This window comes from Pieris rapae, chromosome 10, assembly GCF_905147795.1.
Source record: "Pieris rapae chromosome 10, ilPieRapa1.1, whole genome shotgun sequence".
Lineage (NCBI taxonomy): Eukaryota > Metazoa > Arthropoda > Insecta > Lepidoptera > Pieridae > Pieris > Pieris rapae.
Window position 1 is genome coordinate 3490513 of NC_059518.1, and position 18006 is coordinate 3508518.

Sequence of the window (18006 nt, forward strand, 5' to 3'; positions counted from 1 at the left end):
TAATCTGAATAAATATGCTCTCTTCCAAAATAATACTACCGTGTGTTAGATGGAAAAGAAATTTTATTTTCCTTCCTTAAAAGTATATCAGTATTGTATCAAAATAACAACAAACTATAGCTAATAGCCATATAGGCAAACAAGTTTTTAATGCGGATATTCGCGAAATATTTGCCACGTCTTGATTTGGTCATGCAAAACAAATCATACATAGTGTTACGAAGACGGGTCAACTGCAATGTTTTTAGATTTTTCCACTACTTAGAGAACTTTTCAGCAGGCTGAAATATGATTTATGACCGTTTCAGGAGAGGGTCAATCACATATTAGAAAATCGAAATTTACATAATGTTGCCGTAGTTTTCAGGAGGCTGAAACATTTTTTCAGTCGGTTTCAGAACACGTATAGACGAATAGTACACTTTTCAGCAGACCCGTTTTCAGGCGTTTTCAGGCCTGGTTATAGCCCTTCGATGAAGGAATATTCTAGAACGAATTTTCTAGGTGTGGAACAAGCTCCGTTTGATACGCGAAAGAGAGAAAAGATAAGAACCTTCTCGAAGCTAGACCGAGAACTCTAGAACGTCGTACGACAAGCACGTAGCAGTGTGCGAAAGAGATAGCAAGTATGCGCGTTCTAGAATTAGGCGATCGCTACTCAGTAGCGCTCCCGCCTAGAAAGTTCTCGTAAACATCGGAAACATCGTTCGAGATTCTTCCCAGGGATATATAAGCGAGCCAAAACGCGACCACTCAGTTCAGTTTTGAATGCGATTCCAAGCGATAAACAGCGAAGAGAAAAAGTGCGATTAAGTGATACCAGTGATAAAGTACTGAGTGATTTAAGTGATTAGTGACAGTGTTTCATTGTGTGTGTTATTAGTGCTTTTCTGTGCGTAATTTCCAGATACTAGTGTAAACGAATTCCTTGTAGATTTTATTGAAATAAACCCTTGAATAAATCGACGGCAGTTTCTATCCGATCCCCTAGCTCGTAACATTTTGGTGTCAGAATTGGGGATAGAAAAATGCCAATAACTCCAAGGGAGAGTCAAGAGGAGTTTGTAACAGAGTCTTCAGCTGCGGAGGGAGTGCAGACCAGGGCACAAGCAGCACGCGACGCCGCCCGGAGACAGAGTTTCGATGCGAACCGCGGGATAGGTGAAAGCAACGATGCTAACATCCTCCTTGCTCTGCGACAAATGATGGAAGAACAGGCAAGACGACAAGAGGAACAGGCACGACGACAAGAGGAACAGACACGACGTCAAGAAGAACAGGCACGACGTCAAGAAGAACAGGCAAGACAAATGATGGAAGAACAGGCACAGGCACGCCGATTGATAGAGGAACAGGCCCGTCACCAGGAAGAACAAGTTCGGCGATTGATGGAGGAACAGGCACGCCAAATGGTTGAAGAACAGGCTCAGACACGTCGTATGATGGAGGAACAGGCTCGTCGTATAGGAGAAAAATTAGGAGATCTGAAACAAGAAGTTGATAAAAAAATTGAAAATTTGGAATCTGACGTGGATAGCAAGCTATCGAAACAGGACAAACGGATTCTCGGATTGGAACATGAAATGCAGTGCTTGAAGACCACGGGTGTCGTAACGTCTGTAGCACCATCTGGAAATCTAAAAGTGCCTCCCTTTGATGGTAAATCTTCTTGGGGCGCGTACAAGGTACAGTTTGAGACTGTAGTAGAGTCAAACGGGTGGAATGACGATCAAGCTGTCACCGCCCTTATTATGGGACTGCGAGATGAAGCCCTCACCATACTAGATACCAAGACAGGTAAAGTGACGTTGAAGCAACTGCTGGATGCCCTGGAATCACGGTACGGAGATGCACATTTAGAGCACGTCTATAGGGCTCAATTAAAGGATAGGATACAGCAATCAAATGAAAGCTTGCAAAAATGGGGAGTAGAAATAGAGACGCTGGTTAGGAAAGCCTACGCATCCTCACCAGACGTTGCAGACAAGATGCTGGTTCAAGCTTTCGTCGACGGTATTCGTGACCGAGAAATTCGAATGGCTGTGAACCTAGGACATCATAAGGACCTCAAGAATGCTCTTGCCCATGCGTTGGAAGTGGAAACATTTTGCAAGGATTCTCGACCTAACCGTATTAGGGTTGTCACGGAAAAACGTACTTCCCAACGTGGACCCACTTGTTACCTCTGTGGAGAAGTAGGGCATATGAGGTTTTCATGCCCTAAGAGAAATCTCCAAAGTGAAATGAAGACAAGACGTGGGGAGCCCGAAGAAGTGGATGTGACTGCCGCTGAACAGCGGCAGGGAAACGAATAGAAGCCAGGACCACGGGGCGGGTGCTGGCCGGATCTGTAAGGAAGGCCCCAAAAGTTATGATCTCTCAAACTCAGGATGGGAATACCATTGTCATCGACGGAGAAGTTAACGGAACTAGGTGTGAGTTAACCCTTGATACTGGAGCTTCCCGGACAGTTATCAGATACCAACTTCTGAAATCATTTTACAAAAGTCTTTCTGGTGGAAATGTACAGCTCCTTACAGCTACTGGCCAGCACATAACCGTTCGAGGAGAAGGTATCGCTACCTTCAAGATTGGTGGGAGATCATACAGACACAAGGTGGTAATTGCTGACATTGTGGATGACTGTACTATCGGTTTAGACTTCATGAAGCATTACAACTGTAAGATTGATCTGAAGAACGGCACATTCAAGTGTAGAGATGAGGTAGTTTCTCTAAAGGGCAACACGTTGAAAAGTGGGTACGACGTCTATAGAGCTATCACTGCAGATGATACAGTCAGTAAACAACGTGAGATAGTTCAAGCAGTATTGGAGGACTGTAAGGGAACTTTGACGAAAGAAGAAATTGCGAAAGCAAAGAAACTATTGAATACATTTTCAAACATGTTTGCTACACACGATGGAGATTTAGGAAGAACAGGAGTAGTCAAACATCAAATTGAGACTGGAAGTGAATCACCAATACGTTTGCGACCGCGACGAGTACCTGTCGCATATGAAAAGAATATAGACAAGATGATTGCGGAAATGTCAAACCATAATGTCATTGAATCATCTTCTAGCCCTTGGTGTTCTCCAGTAGTTTTAGTCAAGAAAAAGGATAACAGTTTAAGGTTCTGCGTCGACTACCGTCGTCTTAATGATATCACGAAGAAGGACAGTTATCCCTTACCTAGAATAGATGACACCTTGGATACTTTAAGTGGGGCCAAATGGTTTACAACTTTAGACTTGAAAAGTGGCTACTGGCAAGTGGAGATAGACCCAAGTCATAAAGAGAAGACAGCGTTCTCAACTGGAAAAGGACTATGGCAATTTAAAGTTATGCCGTTTGGGCTTTGCAATGCACCTGCCACTTTCGAAAGACTAATGGAGAAAGTACTGTCAGGGCTGATAGGAGAAGCCTGCTTAGTGTACTTGGATGATGTAGTCATCGTTGGGAAAGACTTCGATGATCACATACGGAATCTTCAACGGGTGCTCACCAGACTGCAGGGAGCCAACCTGAAACTTAGTGCTAAGAAATGTTTATTTTTCAAAAGAGAAGTCAGCTACTTGGGTCACATTATATCGCAGGATGGTGTTCGAACAGACCCCAATAAGATAGTTGCGGTAAAGGAGTGGCCAGTACCTAAAGATAAAACTGAAGTCCGCGCTTTCTTAGGCTTATGTTCTTACTACCGACGATTCGTGAAAAATTTCGCGGATATTGCAAAACCACTTCACAGACTCACCGAAGAAAAGAGGCGATTCACATGGGACAAAGAGTGCGAAGATGCGTTCAATGAGCTCAAGAACCACCTATGTGAGACTCCGATACTAGGCTACCCGGATCCAGATGGCGAATTTGTGGTAGATACAGATGCCAGTGGAATTGGCATTGGAGGTGTATTATCACAAGTAAAAGGTGAGCACGAGCAAGTAATAGCCTACTTCAGCAAGTCGTTGTCGAAACCAGAACGGAACTACTGTGTCACTCGGAGGGAACTACTGGCTGTTGTGAAGACGCTGCAGCACTTCAGCAAATACTTGTTAGGTCGGAAGTTCCGTCTTAGAACAGATCATGCTGCATTAAAATGGCTACTTCAGTTCAAGAATCCGGAAGGACAAGTGGCTCGATGGATCGAACAACTGCAAGAGTATGACTTTGCTACCGAACATCGCAAGGGCAGAGCCCACGGGAACGCAGATGCATTGTCTCGAAGGCCATGTGAGGACGATTGCAAACATTGTACAAGACACGAAGGTAGAGAGGTTGCCCATATAAGGATACTAAGGACAGACACCATTAGTCCAGATTGGTGTGGGAAATTAATTCAGGAAGAGCAACAACAAGATTCTGACATTAAACCAATTCTGGACTGGATGCAATCTTCAGCTATCAAGCCGCGATGGAATGACGTTGCATCTACTAGCACCACGACCAAGTGTTACTGGGCTCAATGGGATAGCTTAGTTCTTCACAATGGAGTATTATGTCGCAAATGGGAAAATACTCGAGGGGATGCATCTCATCTGCAATTAGTTGTGCCAAGATCCAAGGTTCGCAACATATTGGAAATGTATCATGATGGCTCATCAGGCGGGCACTTAGGAGTGAAAAGGACTCTTCTGAAGATTAAAGAGAGATTTTATTGGATACATTGCCGCGAAGATGTAGAAGACTGGATTCGGAAATGTAAAGCTTGTGCAGCTGTTAAAGGCCCGCAGACGAGAACTAGAGCGAGTATGAAGCAATACAATGTTGGAGCACCGTGGGAGAGGATAGCAGTTGACATAGCCGGACCATTTCCGTTAACAGAAAAAGGAAATAAGTACATCATGGTTGTCATGGATTATTTTACAAAGTGGCCCGAAGTATTCGCTATTCCTAATCAAGAGGCAGCTACAGTAGCTGAGATACTTGTAAATGACGTATTCTCTAGATTTGGAGTGCCCTTGGAGATGCACAGTGATCAGGGTAGAAATTTTGAGTCTCAACTGTTTCAAGAAGTATGCCGGTTAATGGGAATTCATAAGACGCGGACTACTCCATATCACCCACAGTCAGATGGAATGGTGGAACGTTTTAATCAAACCTTGGAAAGACATTTGGCAAAATTGGTGGACAGCCAACAAAAGGACTGGGACAAGTATATTCCGTTATTTTTAATGTCATACCGGTCTGCGGTTCATGAAACAACGAACGTTACACCTGCTTTAGCCATGTTTGGGAGACAACTTAGATTACCAGCGGATATTGTAACTGGACGACCACCTGACACCCCGGAGAGTGTTACAGAATATGCGGCGGATCTGCGTAATAGACTGTATGAAATCCATGAACACGTACGAGCATCACAAAGCAAAATAAGTGAGACTACGAAGATAAGGTATGACAGGAAGACGAATCACATAGAATTTAAAGAAGGCTCGCAAGTATGGCTCCATAACTCGACAAAACGCAAAGGAAAATCACCAAAGCTTCAAGCCGACTGGGACGGTCCATACACGATAGTCACGAAGATTAATGACGTTACTTACCGGATAAAGAAAATGAGTGTTCTAAGGAGCAAACCGAAAGTCGTTCACATAAATCGATTGGCGCCCTATAAAGGAAGTAATGATGCTCGGGACGAGCATGTCTAAGGAGAGGGTAGTGTTACGAAGACGGGTCAACTGCAATGTTTTTAGATTTTTCCACTACTTAGAGAACTTTTCAGCAGGCTGAAATATGATTTATGACCGTTTCAGGAGAGGGTCAATCACATATTAGAAAATCGAAATTTACATAATGTTGCCGTAGTTTTCAGGAGGCTGAAACATTTTTTCAGTCGGTTTCAGAACACGTATAGACGAATAGTACACTTTTCAGCAGACCCGTTTTCAGGCGTTTTCAGGCCTGGTTATAGCCCTTCGATGAAGGAATATTCTAGAACGAATTTTCTAGGTGTGGAACAAGCTCCGTTTGATACGCGAAAGAGAGAAAAGATAAGAACCTTCTCGAAGCTAGACCGAGAACTCTAGAACGTCGTACGACAAGCACGTAGCAGTGTGCGAAAGAGATAGCAAGTATGCGCGTTCTAGAATTAGGCGATCGCTACTCAGTAGCGCTCCCGCCTAGAAAGTTCTCGTAAACATCGGAAACATCGTTCGAGATTCTTCCCAGGGATATATAAGCGAGCCAAAACGCGACCACTCAGTTCAGTTTTGAATGCGATTCCAAGCGATAAACAGCGAAGAGAAAAAGTGCGATTAAGTGATACCAGTGATAAAGTACTGAGTGATTTAAGTGATTAGTGACAGTGTTTCATTGTGTGTGTTATTAGTGCTTTTCTGTGCGTAATTTCCAGATACTAGTGTAAACGAATTCCTTGTAGATTTTATTGAAATAAACCCTTGAATAAATCGACGGCAGTTTCTATCCGATCCCCTAGCTCGTAACAATAGTAATTGTAGAGCCACGACCACTGATGGAATGTTAATGTGGTGATTACGTATTTTTTTTTATTGGTTTTCATTTTCGTGTGAGGCCTATGACCGGATATGGTCGGACAGAACTTAAAATTCTTCCTTAATAATAAAGTCCGTTTAATTTCCAATCGTGACAAAAAAGATAATATGGCTTATATTTTTACATTGTATACATTATTTTATTTATCTTGTTATAATATATCCTATATCCTAGCTACATTTAGTTCCGTCGATCGGAACCCTTTCTCGCGTAAAGGCTTCCTCCAGCTTTTTCCAACTGTCTCTGTGCATGGCTTTCTTTCTCCATTCGCTTCCTGTTACCGCTTCTATTTTGTCTATTCTACCTTTTCTTCCCCCTGGTCCTTTCCATACAGTTGTCTTCCTTACACTACAAATAAGAATCAACTCTTTGTAATATAAATTTATAATATAAATTGGACGTCAAACTCCCTAGAACGATGAAATTAGTCAGATTCAGTTGCTTTGCCGTGCTCTGAATAAAAAGAGTGGCGGAGAGTTTATTGCCAGTTCCTCTCTTCCGTTCTACGCCCTTGAACCGCCGTATAAGGGTACATTATGTTACTTACATAAATAAATCATTTCTGAATTTTCTTTTAATATAACATTTCCCTATATGTTACGACAACTCTCCTCAAAACTATAAAAAAAACCCTTCGTCGGTATTTATAGTTAACATATAAAATATTTATAAAATTTTATGTTTACGAGTAAATTTTTGAACAAATGAATAGCCATGTCTATTGCCGTGTCTATTTCACTATAAATTACGGTAACAATGAAATTTTTGTCAACGTTTATCGTGTGCATCAAATAATTAAACGCATGTCTGTTTCATTGTACGACCCTTCCTTATTACAACATCAAAGGATTAAATCTTGATCACCGAATGTGCAATCTGTTTTGTAATTTCTTCCAAAGATTAATAAAATAACAGATACGTAAAATAATCGTTCGTCAAATGCTAAGTATCATTACAAGTTAAGCAACGATTTTTTTCTTTAATTACTTAGATATCATTGCGGCTACATTCCTCTTTCATATGTTACCTTGCTAACTTTGAAGCTACAGAAAGTACTTTAGGTCTTCTAATGAGTCATTACTTTCTTGTCAGGACTTATGGGAAAACACTTAGTTAATATTTCATTCGATTTCAATCAACACAGAAGGCAACATACTTTTACTTAAGATATTTATAAAATTAATTTAAGAGGCCTTTCATGTTTTTTATTGTCCGTATCTATATTAAAGATTACGTGAAGTGGTGGCACGCGCTACAATGGTGAAAGATAAGTTACTTGGTGCGCATCGAGCCATGAACCGAAAGTCTGGTGTTTGCATGCGAAATCCACCTCGCATCCCAGTCTGTATTTGTCTATCATAGCTCTAAGAAGCCTCTATTAGTGCATTACATTATAGATTTATTCACCCCCATAGTTGGTAGTTCTTCGCATTAATCTTTGTGAAGTGGCTATTGCGAATTGAAAAAATTTGGTCGGTTGTATGAACGAAAGTAAAAGCTATTACAACATTTCACGTAAGTTTTAGATAATATATCATTATGTCATACATATATTATGCGTTCTATGTAAATCACCTTCTATAGGTACATAATAGTTTTAATATTAAAAAAAGCAATAAATTAATTTATGATAAAAAGGTTTACATGTAGGTTGTGGGTAACTAAATAATCATTATTACGTAGTACACGTTTGAAACAGTTTTTTTTTTAGAAAAAGTAGTTTTAGTGTTACACAGGTCTTATAAGACATTAAGTGTAGATGTATTTGATTGTTAAAAACGTGTGCTGTATATGTGTTATTATTGGAACAACAAAAAAGTCAACACAAGAACAAGAATCGAAATCTACATGCTTAGTTAATTCAATAGTAGGTAACTTGTAGCAATTTTAAAATTACTTTTTACATTAAAATCATCAGCTTTTTTGTATAGATGTTACTGAAGGAATCCTACACCCGATAGCCTGAAGGTTCTGTGTTCATATCTCGTTGAAACAATAATTATCTATCGTCTGCCCCAAACTGAACTAAGGGGATCTTAAACTATTAATCATATTTTAAGTCTAATCTAAATTAAAAAAAATCTAAAAAAAATAAAAGTCATATCTTAGTAAACAAAATAGGGTATATAATGTATTTTAGAAACTTATATATATTTTAATAAATATAATCTACAGGCTTCATCAAGAGCAGTTCGTTTTGGGGGAAGAATACTATTGGGTTCGACAGCACAGAAGGCTGGCCTGACCTATTAATCTAATAAAACATATTATATACAATTGTTCGCAAAACACAATATAAGCAACGTACATAGTATTGGTTTCAGACAGGCAGTCGTATTAAGTTACGAGTTAATATTATTTCATTAATTAAATATAAATAACTTAACGATAGATTCAATCGGAAGCAAAGAAATGGTGATACAATATCGTACGTCTTAGCTATTTCATTATTATTGACATTTAATGAGTGACTCTTAGGGTAAGATAGAGTAGCCAGACTTGATCATAGAGCATATTATAGTATAACGCCCAGTCACAAATGGTATTGAATATACGTACGGGGGTGATACTTAGCACTAATTCACTACTAACTTCAACCAATCACATCTAAATAAAGGTGGTATAATCATGTTTATCATATTCACGGTTGGTGTACTTTGTCTCTGTACGACAGTTATTTTCGAGATAACTGCATAACTGTACCAGAATGATTCGTCTCGATGGCTGCATATAGGTTACATTATCTGGTTTCATATTCATATGCCGTTTTGAGGTCAAGACAAGGTTCGGTGTGATTGATATCCTTCTCTATTTTGCTTATGACTCGTATTCCTTTGAGACCGTCTTTTGTTTTTTTGGATCTTGCACTTTTCCATACTTGTAAAGCGTTGGATTTTATAGTTGGTTGTATGCGATTGTAGAAAAGTGTTCGTTAAATATTAGCTTTGATATTACGATTAGAAGTGTATGCAACATACGTACAGCTTACTTTTTTTAAATATTATATATGTATGTATCAATAGATATGATCTAGGTGAACTAGAATATCTGTCAGTACTCAAAGCACAGGTATCGTTAGAAAAAAAATTGTTTACAAAATCGTACCGCCCTATGGAAAACGTCTACATTAGTTGCATCATTGCTGTAATTATGACATAAGGTCCGAATCCTGAACTGTTAACTATTAGAGAACAATAGCGATACAAGTGAAAGTAGAGCCATGGTACTTCACAATCATGGGCCACGCAACTATTGTTTCCCGATTTTATTGTTTTAATCGGCACTGTCCTTGTTGCAACCGGATTTGAAATCTCTTTGTTTAATGGTCACCATAAACAGTAACAACGCAGCTATCGCTGAGAAATAGCTCATTCCAGTATGAATTTCAGACAAAATTAACTTGAAGAAACAAAGGATGATACCATGACAATCCAGGCAGTTAAGGTATGGATTCCAAAACGCAAAGAGTTCTACTGTGTCTCACCTTCCTTATACCGTCATTAAAATCAAATGAGGGAATATGTCCGATCCCAGAAAATATACTGCCATGTATATGTTCAACCAGGAACGAAGATCCACAAATATGGTATGTTAAAACATAAAATAGAGTAGGTACTTGTATATGTACTACAATTTGAAGTTTAACGTTGGCCAGGCTTGGCTTATGGAAAACTTGTAATTTCTTGCTTAGTGTTATCTTAGTATTTAAATATAGGTTAATTATCACACGTCCGTCGCGTCCAACACCCGAAGCGATAAGAAAGCGGTGAGATAGTCTTAAGTCAGCAGGCAAATATCCTCTAATTGTAAGCTAGATCTTGCGGTGTTATTCAGAATTTAGAGGTTGCGCTAAGTGTGACTCCCGTACGTGGAAAATGTAATGGATTTAGACATACGGGAATCTTATTTCGCGCTCTGAATTACACTTTATAAATTACAGTTTATTTTATGTTGCTCATCTCATTCCAGGTGTACACACAGCGACTTGATGCAAGTGACAAAAGGCATACAGAAAGTGGGACGATTCGTTCAAAAACCAATAGATGAACTTATTGTAGAAAATAATTATTTACCGTCTTTACCGGGAAAGCTGTTTCAAGGGGTTAATGTTGCAAGATTGATGCTAAGACATAACGGGTTGGAAAGTGTATCCGCAGCGTGGCTTGAAACCCAAGAACAAAATTTGGTCGAAATATTTATAGTTGAAAATGATCTAAAAAGCTTGCCAGCAGAAAGTTTTTCAACATTGCACAATTTACAAGCTTTAACTATACAGTCCCAGAGCTTAAAGCGCATTCCATCATTAATTAATCTAACAAGACTACGGTACGTTAGCATTCAATCTGAAAGTTTAACGAGCATAAGTGAACATACGTTTGAAAATTTGCCTAGCTTAGATAAGATTTTTATTGAAGGGAGTCCTAAGCTTCACAGTCTTGAAGAAAATGCATTTTACGATTTGCCTAAACTTACGAAACTGCAAATTACAAACTGTGGCATTATGAATATACATATGAGAGCATTGTCTTTATTACCAATGCTAAATGAATTATCTTTAAGCAATAATTTTATTTCGGATGCTACAATGATAGGTAGAGCAATTAGAGATTTGCCTATGCTCTCAAATTTAAATCTCAATCATAACTACATATCGAAATTAAATGAAGGTGCATTTGTTGATCAACCTATGTTAGAAGTGCTGTTACTATCACACAATAGTATAAATATTATTCACCACGGAGCTTTCCATCTTGTTCCAAAGTTAAGAGTCGTTGATTTAAATTACAATGAAATTGTCAGAATACATCCCGAATCTTTCTTACAACCTTCGGGTAGCGGTGTTGAAGAATTGTCACTTATTGGAAATAAAATAATGCACATTTCGGAATTTCGGTCTCTACTCGACGCCTTGCCACGCCTAAAGTTTTTAGATATGAGCGAAAACTTTCTGCAAAATATTCCTCGAGGAGCGCTGAGAGGACATCCAAGTTTAGAACGACTTCATTTAAATAAAAATAACATAAAATTTATAGAGTCTGAAGCAATCGTCGCTATGCCAGCTTTAAGAGAACTTCAATTAAGTAACAATTCATTGAGCGATATGAATGAAGGGCCGTATTGGAATCTGCCTGCTTTAAAAGGTTTAGATATATCTGAGAATTTTTTTCGAAGATTACAACCCAAACTATTATATAATCTACCGGCTCTACGACGAATAAACATAAGTGGGAATCAGATATCGATCATTGATCCACTAACATTTATGGATTCTCCTTTTTTAGAATACATTAACATTTCGAATAATGCTTTAATATCAATACATCCAGCAACGTTTAGGAATCTGGCAAACTTATATGAAATTGACGCGAGTTCTAACAGGCTTGTGGAGTTTTTGCCTGGACTTCCACGAGGATTGGAGCAATTGTATTTGCAAAAGAATCAGATAACATCATTACCAACTCTTCCCTCTCCTGACTTAGAGTTGCCTTCTTTAAGAACATTAGATTTATCTAATAATGGAATACAGAAAATACCACACGGAGGGTTAAATATATTACACAATTTGCGAAGATTTTATATGAAACGAAATGGCCTGAAACAAATTGAGGCTATGACGTTTAGTGATTTACAACACTTAGAAATTTTAGACCTTAGTGAAAACCAGATAATTTCTATACATCCTAAAAGTTTTGACAAACTTTCACAACTGAAACGAGTAAATATTAAAGGAAACCATATAGAAAATATAGATTTTTTTGCAATAAAAGATAATATTGTATTAACAGCTATTGATTTAAGTAAAAACAGACTTAAAACCATATCAACTGATAGGATAAATCAACCTATAAATATAGAATTACTAAACATATCTTTTAATAAGCTATATGAACTGCCGAAAAGTTTAAACATGTTCTCAAATTTGAAAGTGTTAGATGTTAGTAACAACAATTTAAAGCATTTCGATGGTAACTCTATAAATAGCATTCAAACACTAAAGGAAATAAAAGTACCCAGTAATAAAATAACAGAGTTACGATCAGGCACTTTAGGAAATCTACAGGACTTACAGACTATTGATTTTGACAATAATCAGGTTGAGACCATTCATCCCTTAGCTATAGCAAATTTAGCGAACCTGACCTCTGTTTTCTTAAGTAGAAATCATATTGTTGATTTACCTGATCGAGCATTCTCAAATCTTCCAAGATTGCGTATAATTGAACTACAAGGAAACAGACTACAATTTGTATCTAAACGCGCCTTTGATAACATGCCTTTAGTGCAGTACCTTAACATGAGCAACAATCAGATGACTAATTTGGAAAATTCTGGGATCAGACAATTAACTTCACTTGAAGTTTTAGACCTTAGTTTTAATAAAGTGACCATGATTACAAGAGAATCTTTTCAATACATGGAATGGCTTGTTGAGCTAAATCTTGATAATAACCATGTATGCTCTATAAATGGCAATCCATTTGATTTTATGCCTAGATTGAAAGTATTATCTTTACGCCATAACAGATTAACTACGATAACTGAAAACAATTTCATGAAATTAAGACATAATATAGCTATTTTTGATATAGATGGTAAGAAAATTTAGATATTGGCCTTTCAATAGTTCAGTATTTAAGAAGCTAAATCTAATTATAATCAAATCTTTTTAATTTACAGGGAACCCTATAATATGCAACTGCGGCATTATTTGGCTTAAGTCTTGGCTAGCTGAATCAACTTCAATGGGTCCTAAATGTACGGATGGTACCCATGTAAAACATATATCTTTTGGCAGAGATGATTGCAAAAATCAACCAATACGAAATGAGGATCGAAGTTGTTTTACTCATGACAATCAAGCTCTTCTGCCTAGCATTGGCACTTCAGTACTCTCTTCCGTAAACAAAATAACAGATTATTCTATAGACTTAAAAAACAACTATCAAGGAAATAAGATAAACAGACCTTCTCCAGAAGAATCAGATTACTTTTATGATGATTATGTAGACTATCCATACAATGAGACGCTAATGGCTATTAATAACGATCAAACAAATTATACAAACAAAAAGGTAGGTAATACTCCAACCCTTTATGCTTCTATGAAAAATGTTACTGATAAAAGAACATCTGTTATTACTTCTTCTACTGCATCTCCTCCCAAGACTGGTTTTACATTTTTTGGTCTTCCATTACCTTCACTTGACATGGGAAAGTTGTTGACCACGGGCCGTAAAATAGAATGGTCTGAGAATAAAAACACACCAAATTTGAAAAAGTACCCTGTAACAGATCTGCCTAAATTTGAAACTGGTGGATTCACCCCTATGCTTCCCTCTACATCAAGTGGTTTCTCTCCAATAGTAAGTCCAATACCCAGTCCAACTGTAAACAAAACACATACTGTAATAAGTGATGGTGGAAAAATTAGATATGGTAACATGGGCATAATTAATAATACCTTTTTAGCACATGACATTGTGCCGCCAAAGGCTGTTGTAAACAATATAACTACTCATAGAAATATGAAAAGCGAAGTTCATGAAGTAAAATCATACTTTGGTAAAGATAATAGTACTCAAATTGCTTACAATAAGAAAAAAAATGTGGAAGAACAAAAGAGTGATCCAACAAACTTAAGTAAATATAACATGATTGAATCAAACTACACAATCACACATGTTACTGAAAAAAAGGGAATTATAACTACAGATAGTAATGATATGTTACAAACATGGCTAGATACAACTAGCAAACCTACACCAACCAGTTGGCCAATAACTACAAGACCTACCAAAAAGCATAAAATTGATAGCCAACCTACAGCTTTATCAGCTGTTCTTGCAACAAAGAATGACGATTTCATATGGAATGGTACCAGAGCTGCAACAATTACAAAAGTCAATTTGCCACATGCTGAGCACTATGATTCACATAATAATTATGCTCCAGTTACAAACAGAGAAGCAAAGACAAGATTTAGTGACTTACAAGTAACAAGTACTAAGAGTACAGATACTAAAGACTGGTATTATAAGAATTATAATAAATCTCATTTAGATCCTTATATTGCACCTGGCATACATCAATCAACTTCTGCATCAAATTTTTTACAGAAAACATTATTTTTAGATGTTAGTGTAATACTGTATACCCTGTATAAAATATTACATTTTTAAATTAAACTTGAAATAAACTATGTAATTATATATAGGTATATTGAATAACCTTTGTAAAAATTAAATAATCAGTCATGTATTCCCATAAACTTACCCTAAGGCAGAACTAGCCACAAATAGCTATAGATTGTCAAATAACAAATGGAATATACTCTTTTACTTACTAAAATAATGGCGATTATGATAAGAATAAAGTTGTAAAATATTTCTACTGTATTGCAAGTAAATGATTTTTTATCTTGAAAAGTTTAACTTAGTATTTTTATCTCCTGTCTATTTTGGTTGAATGTGTCTATATGTAAAAGTTAGGATAGATCATGTTGTATTCATGGATCAATCAACATGTAATTGTTGTTCATGTATTTTGCTTTATTTGTGTTCTATATTTGATTATAACCTTAATTTAATGTTCAATTTACTTGGGTTAAACAATGTATGTACATATGAAAAATTAACAATTGTTTCAAAGATCATATGTTATGATTCAACTTAAGAAATGATAGTAAACAGCCATTTTAAAGCAATTTAATCTTGAGTAATTTACTCTTTACCTGTGAGTACTATGTACTGCTACATTGTTCTAAAACACCATGTTTATACTTCAGCATTTTGATTTTGAATAAAATATGCTCTTAGCTTATCTAGTGCCTTATATCTATGAGAAATTTTATTCTTTTCTTCCTTAGGCAATTCGGCATATGTTTTATCATAGCCATCAGGTTGAAATACACAATCCCAACCAAAGTCTCTTGTTCCCCTTGGAGAGACAATTTTTCCAGAAGTCCTTCCTTGAAATACTAAAACTTCATCATTAGGTTTACCAGGTGAGTAGGCAAATGTACATACAGCTTCTGCAGATTTATCTTCCCATCCAGCCAGTAGTTGGTGTAATCCTTCCGGTTGTAGTTTATCCAAAAACCACTTAATATAAGGTCCAGGCAGACCCTTCAAAGCGTTAAAACATAATGAGGTGTCTTCAATGAAAACAGGACAGTTTATGCGGTGGGCTGCTTCTTGGCATTTCTTTATAGAAATCTCTTCAATTTCACCCTGTAATTCTGGAAGATCTAATTTATGACTAGTAACTTCTAAAGGAAAGCTGTTTCCCAGTATAGCTCTAACCTCTTCTAATTTCTTTATGTTACCCGTAACAAATGTTAATGTTCTTTGGGACATTTTAGTGATTGTTATATGTTTCAGAGGATAAAGTATTAGGTTTAAGTGAGTGAGAGTCTAAAATAACTCAGTAAAATCTCTTATGTTGAATGTAAACAGCACTATGGGTTTACTATTAAAGTTAAATTTGTAAACACTAAACACTAAACAGTGAAAATTGGAAATAAATGTAAATTTGAATTTTTTTTATTGATTTTATGGCCTGGTAACGAGACTTTTATACCAAGTCTTATTTTCGGTATTTAACCGAAATTGTAAGTACTAATAAACATATAGACGATAGAGTAGTGTTGACTATACTTTATTACTTTATTGAATGTGGAAAAACGGATTGCCTTTACAATATTCTATGGTATATATTACTACAGAGTACAGAGTATTTTATTCTTTGATTTTCAACCTACGCAATCGGCAGTACGCACGGCTGCCAAATCCAAAAACAATAGAGTTGTGGTTTTTGACATGATGACACTCAAAATTTGTAACTTTGAATAAATCACAATTTCTTAGTATAATTCACTTTTAAAATAAACACGATTATTACAGTGCTTATAAAATCAAGTTCTGTCTCTTTAATTCTGAGTTTAATAAATTAGAAGTTTGACTTTAATCCTTAACATAGAATTTGTATAAATCTAAAAAAATGCCTAGTCAAGAAGTGGTAACTACAAAGGTAGTGGTTCATCCACTGGTTTTGCTTAGCGTTGTCGACCACTTTAACCGTATGGGCAAAATTGGTAATCAAAAAAGAGTAGTCGGCGTGTTACTGGGTTGCTGGAGGGCTAAAGGAGTTCTTGATGTATCAAACAGCTTTGCAGGTTAGTCCAAAGATATTTATTAGCTTAAAACGCCGGTGTTTTATGGAATACTTTCTCTAAAGATTGTAAAATAAAGAAAATATAATGGCCCGCAATGCTTTGAGTTATTTATTTCATAACATGCTTTGTTTACATTAATTTAATCCTTAAAGAACCAAGCTTTAATTAGATGATATAGACTTCAGGAAATAAAATCTAAGAATAATAGTGTCTTCTATCAATCTGCATCTGATGGAAATACTGCATATAACCTGAGTTCAGATTCTTTCCTTCATCGTTAAAGAGAGTCTACACCTTGCATATTGTAGGAGTTGTGAATCATTACTACTGTCAAGCAATGGTGTTAACGTTAACTTATATTTGTCTCATGTCATTAAAAAAAATTATTCATTTTTCAGTTCCATTTGATGAAGATGATAAAGACAAATCAGTCTGGTTTTTAGACCATGATTATTTGGAAAACATGTATGGCATGTTTAAAAAAGTTAATGCGAGAGAAAAAGTGGTGGGATGGTACCACACTGGGCCTAAATTACATCAAAATGATGTGGCTATTAATGAATTAATCAGGCGTTATTGCCCTAATTCTGTTCTCGTTATTATTGACGCCAAGCCCAAGGACTTGGGATTACCAACTGAGGCTTACAGAGCCGTTGAAGAAGTTCATGATGATGGAAGCCCTACAACACGGACCTTTGAGCATGTTCCAAGTGAAATTGGAGCTGAAGAAGCAGAAGAAGTAGGTGTTGAGCACCTACTGAGAGATATTAAAGATACTACTGTTGGAAGCCTATCTCAGCGTATAACAAACCAGCTACTTGGTCTTAGAGGACTTCATTCTCAGTTAAGTGAAATAAGAGATTATCTTGTTCAAGTTGGACAAGGATCTTTGCCTATGAATCATCAAATTATATACCAACTTCAGGATATTTTTAATTTGCTGCCAGATATCTTAAGCGACAACTTTGCTGATAATCTCTATATTAAAACAAATGATCAATCCCTAGTTGTTTACCTTGCAGCTCTTGTAAGATCTATAATAGCTTTACACAATCTTATCAACAATAAGATTACAAACAGAGATGCTGAAGAAGGCAAAAAGGATGAGGCAAAGGACAAGAAGGAAAAGAAAGATGATAAGGAAGAGAAAAAGTCTGAAGATAAAGGAAAAGGAGACAAAAAAGATAAAGATGAAAAGAAGAAATAATTTAAATAATGCAATAGTATAAGTTTGTAATTTGATTGTTCTAATAAATTAATTTTAAATAATGTTTCCATTGTTTTCCTTAGGTCTTATTGATCTTGTCTGATTGTTAT

At 36.6% G+C, this 18006-nt stretch overlaps 3 protein-coding genes across 3 annotated transcripts; 2 read left to right on the forward strand and 1 right to left on the reverse strand.

Moving 5' to 3' along the window:
* Positions 1-7670: 7670 nt before the first annotated feature.
* Positions 7671-14902, forward strand: LOC110994186 (protein artichoke). Its single transcript, XM_022260706.2, has 4 exons — positions 7671-8030; positions 9905-10101; positions 10485-13108; positions 13194-14902. The coding sequence occupies exons 2-4, from the start codon at positions 9962-9964 to the stop codon at positions 14693-14695; spliced, it is 4266 nt and encodes a 1421-aa protein (XP_022116398.2). The 5' UTR covers positions 7671-8030; positions 9905-9961; the 3' UTR covers positions 14696-14902.
* LOC110994189 (inosine triphosphate pyrophosphatase) lies at positions 13804-16167 on the reverse strand. The gene is made up of 2 exons (XM_022260710.2): positions 15247-16167; positions 13804-13901 (listed from the first exon to the last, which is right to left on the reverse strand). The coding sequence occupies exon 1, from the start codon at positions 15869-15871 to the stop codon at positions 15290-15292; it is 582 nt and encodes a 193-aa protein (XP_022116402.1). The 5' UTR covers positions 15872-16167; the 3' UTR covers positions 13804-13901; positions 15247-15289.
* Positions 16168-16320: 153 nt separating this feature from the next.
* On the forward strand, positions 16321-17960 carry LOC110994188 (26S proteasome non-ATPase regulatory subunit 7). The gene is made up of 2 exons (XM_022260708.2): positions 16321-16689; positions 17088-17960. Exons 1-2 carry the CDS (start codon positions 16515-16517, stop codon positions 17894-17896), a joined length of 984 nt encoding a protein of 327 aa, XP_022116400.1. The 5' UTR covers positions 16321-16514; the 3' UTR covers positions 17897-17960.
* The last annotated feature ends 46 nt before the right edge of the window (positions 17961-18006 follow it).

What these genes read in the sequence shown, in the direction of transcription:
- LOC110994186 (XM_022260706.2), top strand. Translation starts at nt 9,962, where the DNA reads ATGGATTCCAAAACGCAAAGAGTTCTACTGTGTCTCACCTTCCTTATA. An exon ending in AACGAAGATCCACAAATATG is followed by an intron (nt 10,102 to 10,484) that starts GTATGTTAAAAC and finishes ATCTCATTCCAG; the next exon opens with GTGTACACACAGCGACTTGA. An exon ending in AGCTATTTTTGATATAGATG is followed by an intron (nt 13,109 to 13,193) that starts GTAAGAAAATTT and finishes TTTAATTTACAG; the next exon opens with GGAACCCTATAATATGCAAC.
- LOC110994188 (XM_022260708.2), top strand. Translation starts at nt 16,515, where the DNA reads ATGCCTAGTCAAGAAGTGGTAACTACAAAGGTAGTGGTTCATCCACTG. An exon ending in TGTATCAAACAGCTTTGCAG is followed by an intron (nt 16,690 to 17,087) that starts GTTAGTCCAAAG and finishes TTCATTTTTCAG; the next exon opens with TTCCATTTGATGAAGATGAT.
- LOC110994189 (XM_022260710.2), bottom strand. Translation starts at nt 15,871, where the DNA reads ATGTCCCAAAGAACATTAACATTTGTTACGGGTAACATAAAGAAATTA.